General features: G+C 29.8%; 1 protein-coding gene across 4 annotated transcripts; it reads left to right on the forward strand.

Moving 5' to 3' along the window:
• Nucleotides 1-3,190: 3,190 nt before the first annotated feature.
• LOC145094083 (cytochrome P450 704C1-like) lies at nt 3,191-20,300 on the forward strand. 4 transcript variants are annotated; one of them, XM_079032351.1, is made up of 6 exons: nt 3,191-3,538; nt 9,907-10,122; nt 10,642-10,932; nt 14,384-14,716; nt 15,059-15,262; nt 19,965-20,300. In XM_079032351.1, exons 1-6 carry the CDS (start codon nt 3,242-3,244, stop codon nt 20,160-20,162), a joined length of 1,539 nt encoding a protein of 512 aa, XP_078888477.1. In that variant the 5' UTR covers nt 3,191-3,241; the 3' UTR covers nt 20,163-20,300. The 4 variants fall into 4 exon arrangements, with proteins under 4 accessions (XP_078888477.1, XP_078888479.1, XP_078888478.1 ...); XM_079032353.1 differs by having other exon boundaries at nt 15,113-15,262; XM_079032352.1 differs by having other exon boundaries at nt 14,393-14,716.
• Nucleotides 20,301-21,784: the final 1,484 nt, after the last annotated feature.

A 21,784-nucleotide genomic window follows, 5' to 3' on the forward strand; every position in this document is an offset into this window, starting at 1 on the left:
CTTCGATATAGAGTACAACTCATGATCTCTATCACCTTTTCCAAGGCCTTCTCCATCAGAAATGTCAAATCATCATATTAAATATTTATTGATTCGACAAAAAGTAATGAAAAAATCACAAACATCTTTAACGGTGTACTAAGAACATTAAAAATTAAAAAACGAAAAAAGAACTAAAAACCGAGTTTTTTCTAATTAAAGTTAATATTCTTTAAAAAAAGAGAATATCGAACTCACTTAGACATTCTATTAATTTTTGTCACATATGATTATATTCTCGAGTCAGTGTTACGCTCCATTAATATACATCCAAATATTGGTTTTGAAGTTTGTGCCTTTAATGAAGTAGATGGTAGAAAATTGTAATCGCTGTTTTCACCATTTTTTGAGTTTTCACCGGAGTCCAACCATATATAGGTAAATGTTCAATGATGATCCTTTTTAAAGCATAAAACCACGGAATCAATCTCGTATTTACAATTTCATCACCTACGATAGATTATGCATGCACCAGATTCTAACAAAAAACCTATTTTTTTCGTTTTTTAAGATTTATGACTAATCTTTTATCGAAAAAACCCGAATATACCGAAATTCATAATTTTTCCTCTTTCCATAAACATCCATGATAACATATAAAAGATGATTTAAAAAAAACTTATTTCGTTTTGTTGCTTTCTTATTTAGGTTTAATTTTTATTGGAAAAATAAAATAAATATATCAAAGTTCATAATTTTTGAAACTATTTAAATAAACATTCATATTGACAAATAAAAATCGTTTTTTTTTTTTTTAATTTAGCTCAAATTCACATTTAGAATGTAAAAACTAAATTATATGTTGTCTAGATTCACATTAAAAACAACAAATTGCTTAAATAAGGCTCTATCCAAATTAGATTTAAGGTATTTAAGAAGTAAAAACTTTAAACAAAATGTCTTACAGTATAAAGATCTTCCAACCAAATAACTTTACATATTATAATGCTTGAAAAATACTTTTTGGTATTAAAGCCTTGTAAAAAACTTACATACTAATGTTTTGAAATAACTTACATTATAAAATCTTTGAAAAGTTTATATTCAAATATTCTTCAACAAAAGAGTGATATTCTTTTGGGATCTCTATACTCCCAAAGCAGGAAAACCCATTGAAAATCAACAATATAAAAGAAAATAATCCGAAATTTTATAAAAAGTCCAAACTAAGTCCTGTTGATTAATTGCTGATAATTCCAAGCATCTCTTTTCTCTCAAATAATCCAATGCATCATAAGAAATAACTCGAGCCAAAAGATTTCTCAACTTCATTTTTCGAAGGAAAAATATATTACCATGTCCCAAAACCGGAATTTTGTATTTGATTGTATCCATAAAAGAATAGTTTTAAATAACTTCTAAAGAAGGTTAAGAAAAAATCGATTTGTAAAAAATCTATTTATAAGATGTGAAATTTATTTAAAGGTTGAAAGTTGAAACAAAATATTTATGTGGTTGTGTTCAGCGACAAAAGATGATTGAAAACGTAGTTATCAGGAAAAATAAATAAATAAGAAAAAACGTTTTATGGGGTGCTAATTTGGATAACAAAAAATGATTGAATTGGAAGGATTAAAGTAGGTTACTTTGTTGCCTTTCAAAAAAAAAAAACGTTGTTGTTGGAAACTTCACGAAAAACAGTATCAACATTCCTAAAAGACGATTGTAAGGATTAAATTTGTATTATGAACGTCGATCTGTCGACTGTGGAAGAATTCTTGAAGATTCTTCATAATCGAACCAGGAAGGGAAGAAAAATGGCCACGAACTAATAAATCGGTCAAAACCCAATCCCTTTGTGTTGAATAAAAATAACTAATGTGTAGGTATGATTTGTATCTTTAAAACGCAATGATTCCCTTCTTACAAAATAATCAGCGAGGAACTAACACAATTGAACGCCAACGATAAATTTTACGATGTTTGAAACACAAGAAATCAACCGAAGAACAATAGAATAGTACAATACCATCATATACCTGAATAGGGATGTTAACGGGGGCAAACGGGACTGGGAGTGCATCTCCCGCCCCCGCCCCCGATTGATTTTCGGATGACTTTTTTTGGGCTAAAAGAAGTTGTTATTTAGGCTAAAATATGTTATTTTTGAGGTAACAAATAATTATTTATAACATAATTTTACATATTAAAAATAAAAAAGTTATGGCATCTTAAAAACATTATACTAACAACTTAAAAAATGTTTTTTGATGAATTTTGGAAGCTCAAAATCATGATTTTGTTTATTATATTTATTTTGTATATGTAAATATATGTGTAATTTATTAACAGGGTCCCCATGGGGCCCCCGCCCCCGGAATGTTCAGACTTCCTCTACCCGCCCTCGCCCCCGAATCCCCTTTATTACCCCCGCCCCCGCCCCCAATTGATTTTAGGATGACTTTTTTTGGTCTAAAAGAAGGTGTTATTTAGGCTAAAAGATGTTATTTTTGAGGTAACAAATAATTATTTATAACAAAATTTTACATATTAAAAATAAAAAAGTTATGGCATCTAAAAAACATTATACTAACAACTTAAAAAATGTTTTTTTGATGAATTTTGGAAACTCAAAATCATGATTTTGTTTATTATATTTAATTAGTATATGTAAATATATGTGTAATTTATTAACGGGGTCTCCATGGGGTTTCGGGATAGGATTACCTACCCCCGCCCCCGCCCCCGAAATTAAAACGGGGGTTAACCTTGCACCCGCCCCCAGTTTTTTTAAAAAAATTCTCCCAAACGGGACGGGGCCCCCACGGGACTTTTTGACATCCTTATTCCTGAAATTGAGAAATATCACAATGAACGACACTTTTTCTAGATGGTTACATAGGAATGAATAAAATACGACTTTTAATGGCTTTATAATATATATATATATATATATATATATATATATATATATATATATATATATATATATATATTGTGAGGTATAATAGAGAACCATAATTAACCAAGGAACCAAGAAACCAATCTTTTTTTCAACTTTTAGAACTTAATTTTTATCAAAAAAAAAAAACTAAAAATGCAGAAATTCATAACTTTTTATCATTTTTCTAATGATATAAAATTCGATTTCTTTTATGTCAAATTCACAATGTCTATATATAGAGCACACTTGAACCCTTTATGGATCATCCTAAACTTATTATCAAACAACACATTCCCTCATTTTTACAAGACATTTTACATGGATTTTCTCTCGATACCAATCATCATACTAGTACCTATTTTTCTTCTTCTTGTTTTCTTCTATACTTACAATCAACAACACACATACGGGAGGAAGACAAAGAAGTATCATCCAGTTTGTGGGACTGTATTTAATCTGCTCATCCACTTCAACAAGGTGCATGATTACTTGACCGATCTTGCAGAAAAATACAAAACCTTTAGATTGATTAGCCCTTTCCATGGTGAAATTTATACAACTGATCCGGTGAATGTGGAGTATATTCTCAAGACGAATTTCGAAAATTATGGAAAGGTACGTCTGAATTTTCAATTCAATTTTTATATTTTATATGAATGATTATTATTATGATTTTCATGCATTGCATATATTCTTCAATTTTAGTACATGGTAAGTGATTTTTAGAAGTGTAGATGAAGGTAGGCTTGAAAATAGCGTAGTTGATGGTTACTTGTGAGTGTGGCAATGGATGAATATAGGGTTGAATGCATCTAGGGTATATCATAGTAGTAACGATAATATATCTTAGTAGTAAAGATGCTATAAACATATAATAATGTATGATAAAAATTAAGAACGCATAGATTAATATAGTTCACACGATCAAATTAATCATATTAATCTACATGCTAACTAGAAAGATATTTTATTATATCTGTAAGATAAAGAGTTGCCAAATATTATATCGCTCTAGGGTTAACATGTACAAGAAAATCTATTTATAGTAACAAAAGTAGACCTAACGCATTGCTTGTAACAAAGGGCTTACAAGAGCTATATTTCAATATCTGACAAAGTACCAAAGTTTTGCTAAGAACATTGCAAATTATAGAACCATATAATTCAAACCATAGGACTAAGCACCACATACCATAGGTCATACAATATACACCACACCTTAAACTTGGTCTGCTCATTGCAGAGATCACACACCGCAACGCACCACAATTGTCACTTAGCTTGCACTAGAAAGCGGGATGCCATTAGTAAGCTCACTAGCCGCAATCAAGTCAAATAAACTATAAGACTATTGACTACACAACTCAAAACTCAAGTGTATCTACTTGGTCTTTAATATAGAATTAAACATATAAATGGGTTGAATGAGCATATATTTTTAGATGTTATTCTAATCAGATTTAACATCGATGAAGACTACCATATAGTTTGTTGGACAACGTTAATGCCTTTGTAGCACATATATAATGAATAGTTACCTTCCATGTCATTTTGTTAATTACATAACTTTTCATTTGGATAATTGAAAAACCTATTTAGTAGTCGAGTGCATCCTTAGGTTTTTCTCCATTCGGTCTTATACAAGAGCCGAATGGTTTTGTTGTGTCCTGACACTCACTAAAAAGTTAACAATGTTCGTCAAACATGATTATATTCTCGAGTCTATGTTACTTTCCATGAATATGTGTCGCATGCGAATGCATCCATCCAAATATTGGTTTTGAAGTTTGTGCCTTTAATGAAGTGAAGTAGGTGATAGAAAAATTGTAATTTTTGTTTTCACCATTTTTTGAGCTTTCACCGGAGTCAAACCATATATAGGTTAATGTTCAATGATGATCCTTTTTAAAGCATAAAACCACATAATCAATGTCGTCTGTACAATTCATAACCTACGATAGATTATGCATGCACTAGATTATAACAAAAAAACTTATTTTTTTCGTTTTTTAAGATTGATGACTAATCTTTTATCGAAAAAATCCGAATATACCGAAATTCATAATTTTTCCTCTTTCCATTAACATCCATGATAATATATAAAAAATGATTTTAAAAAACCTAATTTCATTTTGTGGTTTTATTATTTATGTTTAATTCTTATCGGAAAAACAAAATAAATATATCAAAATTCATAATTTTTTAAACTATTTAAATAGACATTCCTATTGATAAATAAAAAAAAAAAAATTTTCAAAATTTTAGCTCAAATTCACATTTTGAATGCTAAAGACTGAATTATATGTTATCCAGATTCACAGTGAAAACAACAAAATTGCTTAAATAAGACTTTATCCAAATTAGATATGAGATATTAAAGAAGTAAAAACTTTAAACAGAATGTCTTATGGTATGAACGTCTTCCAAACAAATAAGTTTACATATGATAATGCTTGAAAAATACTAAACTTACGATATTAATGTTTTGAAATAACCTACAGTATAAAATCTTTTAAAAAGTTGATATTCAAATATTCTTCAACAAAAGAGTGATATTTTATTGGGATCTCTATACTCCCAAAGCCGAAAAACCTTTGAAAATCAACAATATAAAAGAAAATAATCCGAAATTTTATAAAAAGTCCAATTCACAATTAAGTCCTGTTGATTGTTGATAATTCCAAGCATCTCTTTTCTCTAAAATAATCAATGCATCATAAGAAATAACTCGAGCCAAAAGATTTCTCAACTTCATTTTTCCAAGGAAAAATCTATTACCATTTTCCAAAAACGAAATTTTGTATTTGAATGTATCCATAGAAGAATGGTTTTAAATAACTTCTAAAGAAGGTTAAGAAAAATCGACTTAAATAAACTCTATTTATAAGATATGAAATTTATTTAAAGCGTTGAAAGTTGAAACAAAATATTTATGTGGTTGTGTTCTGCGCCAAAAGATGATTGAAAACGTAGTTATCAAGAAAACTAAATAAATAAGAAAAAACGTTTTATGGGCTGCTAATTTGGATAAATTTTTTTTGATTGAATTGGAAGGACGAAAATCAATTATAATTGATCTAAAGTGGCCGGAGAAAGTCCGAATGTAGTGGCTACATAATGACTATGGAAAGCATTAAAGTGGTTACCTTGTTGCCATTAAAAAATGTGGTTGTTGGAAATTTCACAAAAAAACATTATCAATATTCCTAAAAGAAGATTCTAAGGATTAAATTTGTATTATCAACGTCAATCTCTCGACTGTTGAAGAATTCTTGAAGAGTCTTGATAATCGAACCAGGAAGGGAAGGAAAACGGCCAAAGAAGAGAGAACTAATAAATCGGCCAAAACCCAATCCCTTTGGGTTTAATAAAAACGACTAATGTGTAGGTATGACTTGTATCTTTAAAACGCAATGATTCACTTCTTACAAAATAATCAGCAAGGAACTAACACAATTGAACGCAAAAATAAATGTTAGGATGCTTGAAACACAAGAAATCAACCGAAGAACAATAGAATAGCAGAATACCATGATATAAAGTGGAAACCTGAAATTGAGAAATATCAAATGTCACAATGAAAGACACTTTTTTTTTATGGTTACATAGGAATGAATAAAATACGATATTTAATGGCTTTATTGTGTGTGTATATATATATATATATATATATATATATATATATATATATATATATATATATATATATATATATATATATATATATATATATATATATATATATATATATATATATATATATATATATATACGGTTAAGTTCATGTGAGACGACTTATTTTTATGAGATCGTCAGACACAATCCTAGCCATTTATTTAGTAGATAAAACAAAAAACATTTTTAAAATTCAAAATAATTAAAAATTTTCGAAATTCTTCTTTCAAAAATTATTTTCGGAATTTATATTTTCCAAAAAAATACCAAAAAAATAGAAAAAAATACATTTTTTTTACATATTCTAGTAGAATAAATAGAATATTTTACATATCTGAGAAATCTAGTATATAAATAATATTCTAACATTCTAAAAATCACATCAGAATATTTACAGTGTAATATTCTATTAAATATTTCACGTATTTTACAAAAAAAAAACGGTAATTTTATTTATTTATTTATTTATATTTTTTTAAGTAATTGAAGTTCCCAAAATAATAATTTTTTTTAATCATAATATACCATCTTTTTAATTGTCATCTTACAATTTGTGAGATGACAAACGGACAACAAGTCGTGCCGCTAAGCCTAATAATAATTAAAAAAAGATTTTTTGGATTTTTCCTTTTATTTTGCATTTTAAAATTATTTCTAGATTTGGTCTCCCGGTTTCACAAAATTAGAATGGTCTAAAATTAACCTGAACGTGTATATATATATATATATATATATATATATATATATATATATATATATATATATATATATAGTGCACCTTCAACAAATTTTTCGAGTTTCTTGAATCATCAAAATAGAAATTACTTTGTGCTGTATATGTTAACCGGCGAAAGGGAGAAGCTTATTCACGAAGTCATTTTGTGGTAAAATTTGTGAAAAATTACCACTTTTAATATCGTATATATACTTTTAGGAAATTAAGTAAACTAATATTTATAAATTAATTTTTTTTAATTACTACTTTTTTTCTTGATTATTTGGAAAAATTAACACTTTCCCCCACATGCCCAACTTTGCACTGTTCTTCAAATTTTATATTTTTTTTCAAAGAAGTTTATCTTCTTATATCTGAAATATCAATTATTATTGTATTTCAATAAAATATTTTTAAATCATATAATCGTATATATTTCATATTTACTCTCTTTGTTTAACTTATTCTAAAATTTTAATAAAAAAATTCTCTTAAAATTTCTTAACTTTTTATCGGATTTCATACTTGTTTTTGAAATTCTAAAGTTTTTTTTTCTTTTTCCGAACTCCGAAATTTGGTCCAAAATTTCGTAATGTCAATTGAAAATATACATTTTTTTTTAGAAAAAATAATTTTTTCCCGATCTGTGATCCCTAATAATGGACTTGATGGTTATTTTTCTAAGAACACATTTTTTTTTAAATATTTTCTTCAAATGCACTTCACATTAGTCAATTTCTTTATTTCCTAAAGTTATTTTATTGATTAAGCATGTCCTCCTTATATCTATATTAAATTATTTAGATGAACTTAATTGATATTTGAAGCAGATAATTTAAATATTTTTATTGATCTATTTAATTTAACTTGTGGTTTTTAAGTTGTTTTGACGTCAAAATTTTCGTGGGTTCATCTCTTTTTGTGGATAAAACTTTACCTAAAAGATTTATAATATTAATGATCTTTAATAATACGGTCAAACCTAATCGCTTTTTTTTTATATTAAAATAAGAATAAAGGATGATTTTCTATATATAGAACACACTCAAACCTTTTATGGATCATCCCTAACTTATTAAACAACAGATTCCTTCATTTTTACATGAGATTCTACATGGATTTTCTCTCAATTCTAATCATTATATTCGTACCTATTTTTCTTCTTGTTTTCTTCTGTACTTACAATCAACGACAAACATACGAGAGAAAGACAAAGAAGTATCATCCAGTTTGTGGGACCGTATTTAATCTGCTCGTCCACTTCAACAAGGTGCATGATTACTTGACCGATCTTGCAGAAAAATACAAAATTTATAGATTAATTAGCCTTTTCCATGGTGAAGTTGTATTTTCCATGGTGAAATTTATACAAGTGATCCGGTGAATGTGGAGTATATTCTCAAGATGAATTTCGAAAATTATGGAAAGATATGTCTGAATTTACAATTCAATTTTTATGTTTTATATGATTGATTATTATTATGATTTTCATGCTTAGCATATATTCTTCAATTTTAGTACATGGTAAGTGATTTTTAGAAGTGTAGATTAAGGTAGGCTGGACAATAACATGATTGATGGTTGCTCGTAAGTGGGGCAAGGGATGAATATAGGGTTGAATGCATCTTGGGTATATCTTAGTATTAACAATGGTATATCTTAGTAGTAAAGATGCTATAAACATATAATAATGTATGACAAAAAATAAGAACAAAAAGATTAATATAGTTCACACGATCAAATTAATCATATTAATCTATAGGCTAACTAGAAAGATATTTTATTATATCCGCAAGATAAAGAATCGTCAAATATTAGATCGCTCTAGGGTTACAAATGTACAAGAAAATCTATTTATAGTAACAAAAGTAGAGCTAACACATTGCTTGTAGCAAAGGGCCTGCAAGACCAATATTTTAATATCCGACAAAGTACCACAATTTTGCTAAGAACATTGCAAATTATAGAACCATATAATTCGAACCATAGGACCAACCACCACATACCATAGGTCGTACTCTATACACCACACCTTAAACTTGGTGTGCTCATTGTAGAGATCATACACCGCAACGCACCACAACCGTCACTTAGATTGCACCACAAAGTGGGACCCTATTACTAAGCTCACTAGCGGCAATCAAGTTAAATAAATAATAAGACTATTGACTATACAACTCAAAACTCAAGTGTATCTACTTGGTCTTTAACACAAAATTAAACATATAAATGAGTTGAATGGGATTCATTTTTAGACGTTATTCTAATCGAATTTACTGTAGATAAAGACTGTCACATAGTTTGTTGGACAACGTTGATGCCTATGTAGTACATATATAATGAATAGTTACCTTCCAGGTCATTTTGTTAATTACATAACTTTCATTTAGATAATTGAAAAACATGTTTAATAGTCGAGTGCATCCTTAGCTTTTGCTCCATCCGGTCTTATACAAGAGTCGAATGGTTTTGTTGTGTCCTCATACACACTAAAAAGTTAATGATGTAGGCTTAATGCTTTGAGAGATTGTTATAGATATCCATCCTGTTAAATTTATCATATAAATTAAGATATTTCCAAAAAATAATGTAGGGAACGTATACCCACAACATTCTAGAGGATCTACTTGGTCACGGGATATTTACAATTGATGGGGACAAATGGAGAGAACAAAGGAAGGTATCAAGCCATGAGTTCTCTACAAATGTCTTGAGAAATTTTAGTAGTGTAATTTTCAAGAACAACACAATAAAACTTGGGAACATATTGTCAGAAGCTGCAAATAACAACCAAATAATCGATATATATGTAAGCTTCTCATTCCGTCACTAGTATTTTATTTACCCACTAGAAAGTGTTTAGTTCATTTTTTGTCACTTAACTTTTGACTTTGTGTTCATTTGTTAACTCAACTCATTTTATGTTTTAAAAGGTCACCGAACTTTTGGTTTTGTGCTCATTTAGTCTCCTAACTTTTGGTTTGGTCATTTAACTTTTGGATTTGTGCTCATTTAGTCACATAATTTTAAAATGATGTTCATTTAGTCACCTAACTTTTAAAATTATGCTAATTTTTATAGATTTATTTTAAAAGTTTAGTGATTAAATGAGCACAATTTTAAAAGTTAGGTGACTAAATGAGCACAAATCCAAAAGTTAAGTGACCAAACAAAAAATTAGATGACTAAATGAGCACACAGCCAAAAGTTCGAGGACTTTTTAAAATTTAAAAAGAGTTAAGTGACCAAATGAGCATAAACCAAAAGTTAAGTGACCAAAATGACCTAAACCCTTGATTTTACATTCATCAAAAACACGTTTGTATAGGATTTGTTCATGAAAGCAACAATAGATTCAATATTTAAAGTTGCTTTTGGAATTGATCTTGACAACATATGCGGTTCAAGTGAAGAAGGTGTCCGATTCAGTCGTGCATTTGATGATGCAAACACGTTGACAAGTCGAAGATTTGTTGACATATTGTGGAAGATCAAGAAGTATTTTAATATTGGGTCTGAAGCTGAATTGAAGAAAAATATGAAAGTGGTTAATGAGTTTGTTTATGACTTGATCCGTATCAAGATTGAACAAATGGATAAGACAAACAATGAATTTTCGGTAAGCTTATATTTCCATTCTCAGACTAGAAGACTAAAATAAGATTTAGTGTTGTGAAGAATCTTTCAACACATCATATAGAATATCATTAATGAGATAAATTTGTAACAACGTCCATGTCAATATATCACATATTGTCATGATCTAAAAATATTAATCACCAATACATAATGTGTTGGGATAATCTAGAAAACTGAGATATTTTAGTTCCAGGGTAAAATAGGAAAGTTTCCATTTAATTAAGTTTTTGTGCTGGAACATAATACCAATTTGTTTAGTATAAATAGGATAGTTGTTTTATATTCTTCTATTTAGTTTGTTTTTATTCTTCATTATAAAACTTGCAGCCTAAGTAATTTTCTTCTTCCTTATTTCGTTCTTCCCTTACTTCTTTGTCTACCTAATTAAGCTTTTCTTTCTTTAGGAATCAAGTGATATGATTGCAACATAAAACCTTATTCACAATTAATTAAGTAATTTAATTCTTACAATTTGTATCAAAGTGAATCTGGTATACAAACCTGAAGTGTTGCAATGTCAAAAAAAAAAAAAACAGAAACCCTCATTCGAATACCCTATGATGTCACAATCGAACTATGATGTGCGTGGGCAATCAATATAAAGATATACACGAACTCTCAGGAAGTGTAGAAGCAATCGAGCCCAAGAACCCACATAATCAAGTTGGAGATGGTTGTCATCTATCAAGAAATCCAAATCCATGAAAAGTCTAATTGTCAATAGTAAAGTAGAAAAAATCAATAGAGGTTTGGGATACACTCAAAACCACATATTTGGGTATTGATCTTGTGAAGGCATCAAATATTTATACCCTAAAATTAGAGTTTAAAATTTTGTCCATGAAGGATTCAGAAACAATGTATGAATTAACAGTAAAAATAAGCAATCTGGTGAGTAATATTTGAGCCTTAGGAGTGGTCATGAAAGAAGCATGTGTTGAAAAATGATCTTCCTTGGAGTGTCATCAAGATTTCAACAAATTGCTTTTACAATCAAGCAATTTGTTGATTTAGACATCATGATTGTTGAAGAAGTAGTTGGAAGGCTAAATGCGCACAAGGAGAGAATCTGAGGACATGAAGAACCATATGAAAACATGTTGTTACTTACTCACTAGAATGGATAGAAAGGAAGAATGAACAAAAAGAAGATGATAATCATTCCTCGTAAAATAACAATTGCAACAACAAGTAAAACCAACATTACCGAGGAATGGGTCGTGGAGCTAGATCTATGAATTATGCAAACTATGGAGTCATGGAAAAGGAAACAACCAACAGTCACATGAATGAACTCGTGGTAAGAATGATAATCAACACATGATTAAGATAAACTATTACAAATGCCAAGAATTTTGACACTATGTTGCAGAATGCAAGAACCCACGACAAAGGATAACAAGAAGCCAACCTATCCTAAGGTCACGTTGATAGTGAATCAACCTTACTAATAGGAGAAGTCCACAATAAGAAATATAAATATAAAGTCTTATTAAATGAAGAAAACATGAACTTAAAACTAAAACAGAAGAAAAAGAGAAAATCAATCCAAGATTTGGTATCTTCATATTGGCACGAGTAATCACATGACGGGTGACAAAACAAAGTTTCATATATCAATCAAGCAATTTAAGGTTATGTAAAGTTTATATATGGTTCAAAGGCTAAGATTGAAGGAAAAGGATCGATCTTTTTCCTTTGCAAGAATGCTAAAAATTGTCTTAATTTGAAACATATACTACATACCAAAGATACGTCGTAATAATATTAGCTTGGGCCAACTCCCCCATAAAGGTGATCAGATTATTATGCATTGATTGTACATGTAGATAGATGATAAGATGCTAATAAAGGTTAAAAAATCTCAAAATCGTTTATACGAAGTTGCTTTAAGTGAAAGCAAACCACAATGCCTACGTAGTAAAGTTTAATAACCAACATGGCAACAACATGAATAATTGGGCATTGTAAATCTCACTACACTCATGAAAGTGTTTGAAATTTTTTTGGTATATGGGTCATCAAAGATTAAAAGCACTATACATTTGATGTGAATTCATCATTTCGATGTGGGGACTTGGAAGAAGAGTTCTATGTAATAGTGTAGTACAACGAGAAGGGTAAATGATCAGCTGGAAAAGGTGTATAAGATCGATAACGCACTTTATGGAATAAAAAAGTACCTAGAGCATATATATTTCATGTTTGTGAAATTATTTGAAAGATGTTGGTTGCAAAGAATGTTCATAATAATATGTAGTTTACATTGAAATATACAAGTAAAAAGATACTTATAATGGGGATTACGTAGATGATTTTGTCATCACAAGGAGTTGCAATGTTGAAATAAATCACTTCATGAAAAAAATGAATCATGAATTTGATATTTGAGATCTTGGCTCATTTTTATCTTACCTAGGTATTTAAGTTATTCGATATAAAGGAGGAATTTCTTTGAAACAATACAGTAATGCATAAAAATATTCTAGAAAAGAAAGAGTGTCGGGATGTAACTCATGTAAGTATCTAATGGAGCCTAAGTTAGAGTTATTCGAATATGAACAAGGTGAACTAGATTACCCTAATGAATATTGAAACATCATTTGAGGTTTAAGGTATTTAACAAACACTAGGCCAAACATCTCATATGTTGTAGGGATGATGAGTCGAGACACTGAACATCCCACGGTCAAGCACATAAAGGTGGAAAAACGTATATTAACCTATATTAAGGGTACAATGGATTATGGACTAGTTTATGTCAAAGTTTGAGAAAAAGACATTGTAATTGGGTACAATGAAAGTGACTTGGCAAGAGAAATATTTGACAGGAGAAGTACAACTTGAATTGCATTCCATTTGAATGAAAGCTTGGTTACATGGGCTTCCTTAAAGTAAAAAAGTGTGGCTCTTTCATACAAATGTAACATGTTAAGGTATCTGGATACGATGATTGTTGGGTGAATTAATATATGAGAGTATTAGCCTTACTACTTTACACATGGACAAAATATAAACCTTAGATATGATGAAAAACCATTAGTCTATGAAAGAAGTAAGCAACCATTAGTCCATGAAAGAAGTAAGCATATTAACAAAAGGTTTCATTTCATACACGAGTGTGTGGAAAGAGTAGATGTTATGGTCAAAATTGTGGGACTATTAATAATTATATTTATCTTTTTAAGATTGCAGTGGACTATTTATCATTATATTTATCCTAGTTGTCATTATCTTGTATGTAGATACGTTATTTACACACCAAGATGGGTTTACCATATTGTATATATACACTTGATATCAATGAAATAACGCAAGGAATTAACTTACAATAATAATGTTAACACCCACACATAAATACCCAAAATTTAATATGTATCTTTTTACTAGTCATTTAAATGCAATTATATTAATCACCCATTGATTTATAGAAAACACAGTTGATCAAAGAAGACATCCTATCGAGGTTTCTACAGATGAAATATGAAGATCCAAAGTATTTGCGAGATATAATACTTAGCTATGTACTTGCTGGTAAAGATCCTATAGGGATTACCATGTCTTGGTTTATTTACTTGCTTTGCAAACATCCAGAAGTTCAAGACAAGGTTGCAAGGGAAATAAAAGAAGCAACAAATGTGAAAGAAGAAATCACAAATGTTGCAGAGTTTGCAGCATATGTGACTGAGGGTGCACTCAAGAAAATGCAATATCTTCATGCAGCTTTAACAGAAACTATTAGACTCTATCCTGCTCTACCAATGGTATGAAATATTGTTTATAACATGTTTAATTTCTCATAAATTGAGTACTATCAATAAAAGTAATTAGGAACTAGTAGTCCTACTTTTTCATGTGTCGAGTTGTGAAAACAATATTTTCTTATAAACAAAAAAATAAACCCATAAGCTCATTTTTTAAAGAGACTTGATTTTGTATGCTAAATACTTTAGAGCCACATCATACAATGTTAGTCCAAACACACCTCACCATGGCTCGCCATGTTTTTTATTGAAGTTTGTAACTATTAGTTTAAGACACTAACATTTTATACCTACTTTGTGATAGATAATATGGAAATGATATGATGAGAATTATTTATATAGGACCCAAAGATTTGCTTTTCTGACGATGTTCTACCTGATGGTTATAATGTGAAGAAAGGGGATATGGTATCTTATTTGCCATATGCAATGGGGAGGATGAAATTCATATGGGGTGAGGATGCACATGAGTATAATCCAAAAAGATGGCTTGATGAAAATGGCTACTTTCATCCGGAGAACCCTTTCAAATTTACAGCTTTCCAGGTTAGTGTATTTTTAAAAGTAAAGTTTAATTTTAAAGCACGATCTTACACAAATTACTTATCCATTGATCTTACTTACAAACACACTCACACACACACACACACAGACACACAGACACACACACACACACACACACACACATATATATATATATATATATATATATATATATATATATATATATATATATATATAATATGAAAGTCTTTTAATTGTTTCATAAAGATATCTTCATGAGGGTTTCAATGCAATAAAGTTGTGTTTATATCCATATGTTCTAGAAATATACATTTAAAATATCAATTAAAGTATGTTCATCCTTACAAACCGATAGAATATCTATTGTAGTTAACTACCATATTTTTTTGAAACCATTTGACCATAAATATAAACTTGTAATCTTATTTCCATTAATATCACGTTTACACCTGAATAACCACTTGTTTTGTAGTAATTTCTTTCCTACTAGTAAACTAACAAAGGACTAAGTCTGGTTCTTGTAAAGTGAGCTCCACTCATACCCCATGGCCTTCTTAGACAACATGGAATATTTCATCCTTAATGCCTCTAGATACATTTTGGCTCCTTGGTCTCTGTCAACAAGTAATTTGATGAGAGAGAATATTTAAGTGCATTCTTCTTTCTCCCATGCATCATTAAGTGGTGAAAGGTTTGGTCTTTAGTATATTTGTAGTTTCAATAGGAGAACTCACACTATCCTTTGTGCTTCCACTATCTCTAGATTCCTCATAATCATGTAAGCTCCCATTACTTCACAAACATTCACTTATGTTTGATGTATTGAGATGTATATCTTTTAATCAGATAGTGGAACATTACTTGATATTTCCAACATGGTTTCTTTTTCCCTCTCATGTCTGCTCCAAGTTTGTCTTTATAATGAGAATTCTCATGAATGTTACATATCCACTTCTAATAACCATATACTTTTGATCATCCCAAAAACTATATACCATCTCGATCAAACTATATTTAATAAACATGTATTTCTTGGGATTTTCCTTGTCAACATCATTGATATACACAACCAAATACCTTCAAGTGTATAAAAGATACTTCCTCGACCTTTTCATTGATATACTGATCGAAACTGCCCATATAACATCTTTGGCATACATGCATGTAATCTGATTCTCTTTTCCCCCTCATTGATGTTTTAGGTCACCATCTCAGTAACTCTGTTTAACCATCGTGTGCTGGGAACCATCTTTAACATCTTGATCCATTCTCATCATAATATTTAACAAATTCGTTTATGATGTATTCTTTCCCGTTATCCTAAATTAAATAAAACAATATATATATATATATATATATATATATATATATATATATATATATATATAAAGTTAGTCTCATTTCCTGCTACAAATTTCGAATTCTCGATGGTGTTGAATGTTGGGTTTATAGAAAACAAATTTGTACAATGTGGAAAACAATTAACAGTACATGCATCCTATAAAATATCTATGTCATACACCTTGATAGCAACATACAATGAACAAGTAAACCAAGCATAACCCTAGTATAATCGAAATCATGGGGTAGTGTTACATGCCTTTGATTTGTTGTAGTAAACAAATCACTTTAATCTCCTTGTAATGTAGGTCTTGGAAAGCTTAGCACCAAAAGGATGATGCCTCTAATGGCTCACACCCAAACCATAGAACAAGAAGACAACAATAGAGATGGGAGAAGAGATTTTCAGCCAAAGTATTCTCTAGGGAATCTTATGAACGAAAATCATAGGCCTTAGGGTCCTATTTATAATTTAGGCAACTTAGGGACAAAGCAATATTTGAATGATTAAATAACAGATTTAGTACAAATTTATGATTTTCCTTATAATCATCTGGGAGGCTTCTAGAAACCCTGCAAAGGCTTCCAAAACTGTCCACCTTGATGATAGGTTCTAGAATTTCCTTTACTTGCTCAACTATGAACAATTGCAGTTCACCACTTGCACCTTTAATTATTTTTAGTTAATCCCGAATTAATTCCAGATGAATTCTGATTAATAATTAATTAATTCCTATTGATTTAACATTAATTTATTAATCTTAGAAATTAACAAATCAATTATTTAACAAATTAATATATTAATCACATAATATATTAAAAAATCATTTCCTTATAATTTCCAATTAGTATATTAGTCATATAATCATATGATAAATTATCCTTTCTCTACAAATGTCATTCTAACAAAGTTCTAGTTATGAGGACAACCCAAAAATGACTTTGTCTTTAACTACAAGAATATACCAATTTAGTTACTAGCTTAGTCACCTTAATCCAACATTGAAAACTTCATATTTATTTTTGAGCAAATAAACTTATACCTTACTCATAGAATTACAGATGAAAGTAACATAATAACGTTAGCCTCCTATCGAAAAAAATAATGGGTCCACAAACATTTAAATGAACAACCTACATCTTCCCATCCTTGTTCGGTTGTTTGATTTTCATAAAGATAACTTTTTTTCTTCAAGAGCGCATGGCTAATAAAATTCAACTGTCACACTCTTTAAATATGGAAGTTTCCCTTTCGAATGTAACATCTGCATCTCATTCTCACACATATGACCATGTATTTGGTTCATTATAGTAAACTCCCATGTCTCTTTCAACGACTACATTTTCCCTATTTGCAAAATCTTCAACCATAGTTAGTATTCCTTATTTATTTCCTTGAGAAACCACTTGGTTTCCTTTGTAACCGTCTACTAGTGATCACAATAGTCAACATGATGACTATTTTCATAAATATACTCTACTGATATCAACATCCCAATCTAGGAATTGAACATACTTGACATTATTCGATGTCTAATTCCTACCTAAAGTAGTCTTATGGACAACAGATCCCAAGCCCAACACATGAAACATAAACAATCTTGTTATCAGCTAGCCTCACATTCTCAATATAACGCCTAAAAATCTATAATACCAATGTTTACAGAAACAAAGCACCCAAATCTGTAATTGAGGATTCCATCCAACTTTCCATACCAAATATAAGAGGATCCTCAAAATTTATTACCACATTCATATGATTCTTTTCTTTATCTGCTGAAGGTTTAACTCATTGATTTCTGAAGTGACCATTCTCTATATAATTCCAATATGTAATATAATTCTTATTCTTACACTGACTTCTCTACATTGACTCTGATATTCCTCTACCATTACCGCTCTGTTGGATTATTTGCTCCAATACTCTAAACTTAACAAACAACTAGAAGACGACTCTAAATTCCTTCTATGAATATCTTCATCGAGGATCTAATCATGAATTCCTTCAAAAGTAAGCTTGGTAGTTCTTCTTGAAGTGCTAACCATTTTAATTGTTTCAAACCAACTGATACTAACCTAGATAGTAACAAATTAATTTTCTTAACATTATATGTAAGCGATCTGACTTCCTTCATTTTTGTGTTTAGCAACTCCGAGTCAAGAAAATGTGAAAATGTTATTAACATCTAAGTGTTTTTTGTACATGTAAAAAGGCCTTGATTTTTCAAAACTTTGTCTTTTCATTGACAATTTCATACACATCATTCTTTACTAATGTTAACCTAACTACACCAGGATCCTATCGATACAAAAGAACAAAACCAATCCTACTTCTTGATTTCTTGTGGTTTCTTTTCGTACAAGATTTGTGTAATTTCTTTTGATAGAGACATCCTTTAATCTGCATATTCCCAAATCCAAAATCAGAAACTTAAAGTTCGTTGATCTTAACCATCCCGACTTCAGCCATAAATAAAATACCAATCCTTATGATCAAGAATAGATAAAAAAAAGAACACACATATAATAATAAATATGTCAAGAAAAATAGTAACACAAGGAACTAACATGGTTCACAAGATCAGAGTGATCGACTAATCGACAGACGAATTAGAGAGATATGTTATTATACTTGTAGAAAACACACAACTGTCATACACATAGGCTTTCTATCTAGGGTTACATAGTTACATGGACATTTGCTTATAATGAGAAGTTGACCTAAAAACTGCTTGTAGTTTAGTGCCAATCCCAAGACATTGTTATATGAACAAGATTTCTAGTTTGTACATCGTAAAAACAATAGGTAAGCACCTCTGAGCGTATAGTCTCGCACCACATACCGCATTGAAGATATAGTTAAGAACATGAAAGCTTATAGTGAAGCACTGCATAGCTTGCTTCAGGCACCACAAACCTAACGTCGAGCACCACATATGTCAAAGGGAAGATCAAGCTTCATAAATCAACAATTTAACCAATGTGTGACACATGCTTTCACCTCCCACAATTATTATATTTGATCTTATAAAATATCTTATTAAACTCATAGTTTATGGTTTAAATCTTATCCTTACACATACCATTAAATTACAAATAAGAAAATATCAATAGTACTTTCAACTATATATATATATATATATATATATATATATATATATATATATATATATATATATATATATATATTACAATACGGTCACATCACAAGTCATATCTTCAATTTTTCAACTAGTCTGAAAATCCTAAATTCCCATGTTTTTATCCCAAGTGTGAATCATGTTATGCTGTGTTGTTTTATTAATGTATAACTAGTGAATCTTGATGTACATTTTCATTGCATAATTAACCCTCATATTTTTTTTTTTTTTTTTTTATACAGGCTGGACCACGAACTTGTTTGGGTCGGGATTTTGCATATATGCAAATAAAAATATTTTCTTCTATCTTGTTAGGTTGCTTCATGTTCAAGTTGAGTGATGTAAACAAGGTCCCAAGGTATAGAATGTCGATCAATCTTCACATCGATGGTCCGCTAGAAATTCTTGTTTACAATAGATTTGGTTTAAAAAATCGTTAAAGTTAAAAACGGAACTTTGTGAACATAGGTTGGTAACACATTTGATGTTACCAATCACATATGAAGCTTTGTTAAATAATAGTGTAATGTTGTTTATTAATAAGAATGTAACAATGTAGCTGATAAAGCTTTGCATAAGTCTTATGAATAATGATTTTCTTTTAAAAAGGTAGAGGATCTACATAAGCATGAAAAAATATGTTCACTATAACAAAAGACTTTTTACACATACAAATTAGTGAGAGAAAGATCCACTCAGTCTAATAGCTATACGTATCTACCTCATATATTCGGTAGTTATGGATGTATGTCATATATTACTTTTAGTTGTTTAGATAAATTTGTTATAAATTTGCCGCAAATTATTGTCTATGGCTATTCGTTACAAAATTTTATAAGACTATATTTAAAAGGAAAAATGACTTATAAGGGTAACTAAGTATCGTCATTGTTTCCATTGGTCATTTTTTTGTATTCTATTTACCATTAAACTTGATTTTGGTGTTCCAAAATACCATTATAACCTGCTATTGAAGGTTTTTAGTGACCTCATCACCTCCGACGACTCTTTGGCCATCTTCTCCGGCGAGCTTCCGACAAACATGAGGGGTCGTTTTCTTGATCTTGATTTTTTCTTCAAATGTTCGATTTTTCTTCTTGATTTTCTAGATCTAAAAGTTGATTCGAGGTCCATAGATGAACCTTGAAATGAAGTTGAAACCTTGAAAGAGGGTTGGATTTTTGTTTCGTCTTCGATAGATGAACCTTCATCAACTTCAAGTTCAAGCTGTTCAGCTTCCATGGCAACTTCAACATCTTTGAGAAACGGAGGTACACAAAAAGAGATTCGAAACCAGCCCTCATTGATTTCCAGATTTTCGATCCAAGAACAAGATACACAAACCTAGGTTCTTCAATTTTCAGAAATCATTCTAGATAAACGTACTAGGATTTATGAAGTTGTTCTTCAACTTCAATTTCCAAATTTTTGATTTGGAACCCGACGATTTCTTGTGTGTTGTCATATATTGTTCTTCAACTTTAATTTTTCCTGGAATGGAGGTCGATCTGATGTTGTAATGATGTTCAAATTTTGTAGATATGAAAAACCAGTTTAAGGCATTCATAGTGTCCTTCGCCGGAAAATTCATAAAATCGCCGGAAAATTGATAAATCCGTCGGAAAATTCATATATTGCCGAAAAATTCATTTTAACCAGCTAAACCTACAATACCCGGTCATAATGGTTTTTGTAAACACCAAAAACATATTTAATGGTAAATAAAGTATATAAAAAGAAGTGACCAAATGAAAACAGTAATAAGTACTATCCAATATCCGTCAACACTAAAGTTTTGCTAAAACATTTTTTTCTTAGAAAGTAATTTTCGATCATTAATCTGTCGTTGATACTATAAAATTAGTTATGGATTACACACGAACCTTAATATTTTTTCTTGGTTTCATTGTATCTCCATGCCGGTGTGGTGGTGTTTAAATTTAATATTCTAAAATTTATAGTTTATGTTATCATTATATTGTGTTTTTAACAATTCATTCGTTCATCCTATTTCAAGTGTGGTGCATTATATTCGATTTATTAATTTCGAGTGTCAAGTTGT

The sequence above is a fragment of the Lactuca serriola genome, chromosome 3 (genome assembly GCF_051521515.1).
Source record: "Lactuca serriola cultivar US96UC23 chromosome 3, Lser_US96UC23_V15, whole genome shotgun sequence".
Classification (NCBI taxonomy): Eukaryota; Viridiplantae; Streptophyta; class Magnoliopsida; order Asterales; family Asteraceae; genus Lactuca; species Lactuca serriola.